Source organism: Martes martes, assembly GCF_963455335.1.
Source record: "Martes martes genome assembly, chromosome: 8".
NCBI classification, from domain to species: Eukaryota; Metazoa; Chordata; class Mammalia; order Carnivora; family Mustelidae; genus Martes; species Martes martes.
The window spans coordinates 90849352-90852481 of record NC_137895.1 but is presented as its reverse complement, the minus strand read 5'-3'; the positions used below and the strand labels follow the sequence as shown (position 1 = coordinate 90852481).

Here is a 3130-nt window from a genome sequence, read left to right as displayed (position 1 = left end):
ATGTATGATCAATCTTGTATGTATATAATTGAATAACTAAAAATACTAATGGCATATGCTTTTTGAATAGATTATGCAGTGATAAACATCAACACAATATATTTGAAGCACATTTATGTAGGAAGTGATTTAGAAATTTCTTTGTTATATCATGGGAAAAATACTACAAATCATTCCATAATGATTTTGTGCTTAAATTCATTTAAGCAGAACTTATAACATAAAAACATTGAATCCAAAATAACAAATAAATTTTTCCTGAGAATTGATGAAAGTAAGGAGAGAGAAGAAATACAACAACAAATTATCTATTGGCTCTCTCATTAAAGTGTTGTGTGTATAGTGTTAACCTTAGAAACAAAACGGTTGGTTATTTTACCAGAAAAAAAAATGTTTATTTGGGAATGATGAATGACAGAGAATTAAAGTTTGGGGCATGAAGGCTATAGGCAAAGAAGAATTCAACAAAAAAGAAGGATATTATTTTATGGAGAAGAAGGTGGAATCTGGGAAAAGTTGTTTTGAACAAAAGTTCATTGGAGAAAAGCAAGAATTTAGGGTGATGATGATTTCTCATTGGCCGAGTTGCAGGGGTAGTCAGTTTATTGTAGGACATGCAGTGTACATCTTTCCATGTTGGGGACTGTAATTAATGATTCTTTTCTGCCCTCCGTTTTTCTGGTGAGGTCTATAATTGACAATTCTTCCTGTAACTGACATTGAGTGGTATGGCTCCTCCCTTTCAGCTTCCTCTTCCAGCATCCCAAGTCCACTTCAGTGAGGTTTCCCGCTTTTAATTTTCACAGTATTTTAGCTATAAATACAGTCAGATCAATGCTTTTGAAAAAATAATCTTTTTCACAACATCCTTAAATGCTTGTTTCACCTGCCAGTTCCTTAAAGTGTAAATAAAGGGATTCAGCATAGGAGCAACAGAGGTATTGAGCATAGCTACAACTTTTGTCAAAGCAACCCCTTCCTTTGCTGATGTTTTCACGTACATGAAGATGCAGCTTCCGTAAGAGATAGAGATGACTATGATATGGGATGAACACGTTGAGAAGGCCTTTTTTCTTTGTTGAGCTGAAGGGATTTTCAGAATTGTTTTAAGGATGTAAGAATAGGAGAGAATTACTAACACCAAAGTGGACATAAGAGTAAGCACAGCTAAAACAAAGCTCATGAGCTCTAGAGTACTTGTGTCTGTGCAAGAGATCTGCAGTAAAGGAGCAGAATCACAGGTGAAGTGGTCAATAACATTGGAGCCACAGAAATCCAGCTGCAGGCCCATGGCCAGCGGTGGGAAGATTACCAAGAAACCAGCCAGCCAAGAGCTGACCACAAGCAGATAGCAGATCTTGTTACTCATGATGTTTGTATAATGTAATGGCTTGCAGATGGCCACGTAATGATCATAGGACATACAGGCCAGAAGGAAAAACTCTGTCGAGCCAAGAAGGATGAAGAAAAACAGCTGAGCTGCACAAGCACTGTAGGAAATAAATTTGTCTCCAGTTAGGATGCTTATCAAAAATCTAGGATTACAGGGGTGCCTGGGTGGCTCAGTGGGTTAAAGCCTCTGCCTTCGGCTGGGGTCATGATCCCAGGGTCCTGGGATGGAGCCCCGCATCGGGCTCTCTGCTCAGCGGGGAGCCTGCTTCCTCCTCTCTCTCTGCCTGCCTCTCCGCCTACTTGTGATCTCTGCCTGTCAGATAAATAAATAAAATCTTAAAAAAAAAATCTAGGATTACAGACAGAAGTAAATGAAATTTCTAAGAAGGAGAAATTCCTGAGGAAAAAATACATGGGGTCTTCAGGTGGGAATCCAGCAAGGTAAGAATGATGATGGTGAGATTTCCAGTAACACTCAGTACATAGGTGAGAAATAGAAAGAAGAAGATTACAACTTGTACTTCTGGATTATCAGTCAGACCCAGGAGGATGAATTCGGTCACTGATGTTCTATTTTTCATTTCTGGTGGTTGATTTTCCACCAATCTTACTGGCAAAAATCAATATAGACAATAATAAATGAGTTAGACAAACCCAAATATCTGTCCCTATTTTTTAAAATGATGATTGTAAAAATTATAAAAGTGAAAATATGACTGTATTTTCACAAAAAGTACCTGGTGCTTAAAAATGTTCCTTCTATAAATACATTCCTCATTTTCCCCAATTTTATTATACATCTTATGGGCATATCTTCTGTGTTTAATATCGGTCTTATTACTCTGAATACTGTCCTCTGATTCTTTGTTATATGTTTGCTCTGCCTCCATTTTTACCAATATTACATGGGAATTATACTGACTGAACATGAGCTCTTCTCATGCTTCACTTTTTTCCCCCTCAAATACAGAGGACATTATGTTTTTTTTTTTTAATTTTATTTATTTATTTGACAGAGAGAGACACAGAGAGAGAGGGAACACAAGCAGGGGAGTGGGAGAGGGAGAAGCAGGCTTCCCACCTAGCAGGGAGCCCGATGTGGGCTCAATCCCTGGACCCTGGGATCCTGACCTGAGCTGAAGGCAGACACTTAGTGACTGAGCCACCCAGGCACCCACATTATGTTTTTCTTATATCATCTTTTCTGAGCATAAAATCCCTACTGCTGTTAGAAATTATTGATCAACCCAACCCTAATTAATACTTTCCAGTGAAAATGCTAAGTGTTCTTTTTGGGAAGTAGTGAATACTACCTCTATTAGTTTATTTATAACTGTTTTCGTTGTAAAAATTCGGAAACCAAGTCATTCTACTATTATGAACTTTTATTTGTATTAAACAACAGTTTATATAATAGTACCCAATTTTTTTCAAGCCATTATACATTCTATTTCCAGATACACATTGAGCCTTTGGACTCCTTTGGACTCTTACCTTTATTCTTGATTCTTTAAAAACAATGGTGTCTTTCTAAACCAAGAAACAGACTCTTTATTATAGAGAACAATCTGATGGTTACCAGAGCCGAGGTGGAAGGGAAGATGGGTAAAATAGGTGAGGGGGATTAAGGAGGGCACTTGTTATGATGAGCACTGGCTGATGTATGGAATTGTTGGATCATTGTATTGTACACCTGAAAATAATAGGCACTGTATATTAACTATGTTGGAATTAAAAT

At 37.4% G+C, this 3130-nt stretch overlaps 1 protein-coding gene across 1 annotated transcript; it reads right to left on the bottom strand.

Annotated features, from left to right (window-relative positions):
* Positions 1–826: 826 nt before the first annotated feature.
* On the bottom strand, positions 827–1982 carry LOC308347524 (olfactory receptor 6C76-like; the record flags this gene model as incomplete). Its single annotated transcript, XM_080810988.1, is given in 3 exon segments — positions 827–1535; positions 1742–1811; positions 1814–1982. Coding segments are annotated over 3 exon segments (939 nt in total). The 5' UTR covers positions 1974–1982.
* Between the last annotated feature and the right edge of the window lie 1148 nt (positions 1983–3130).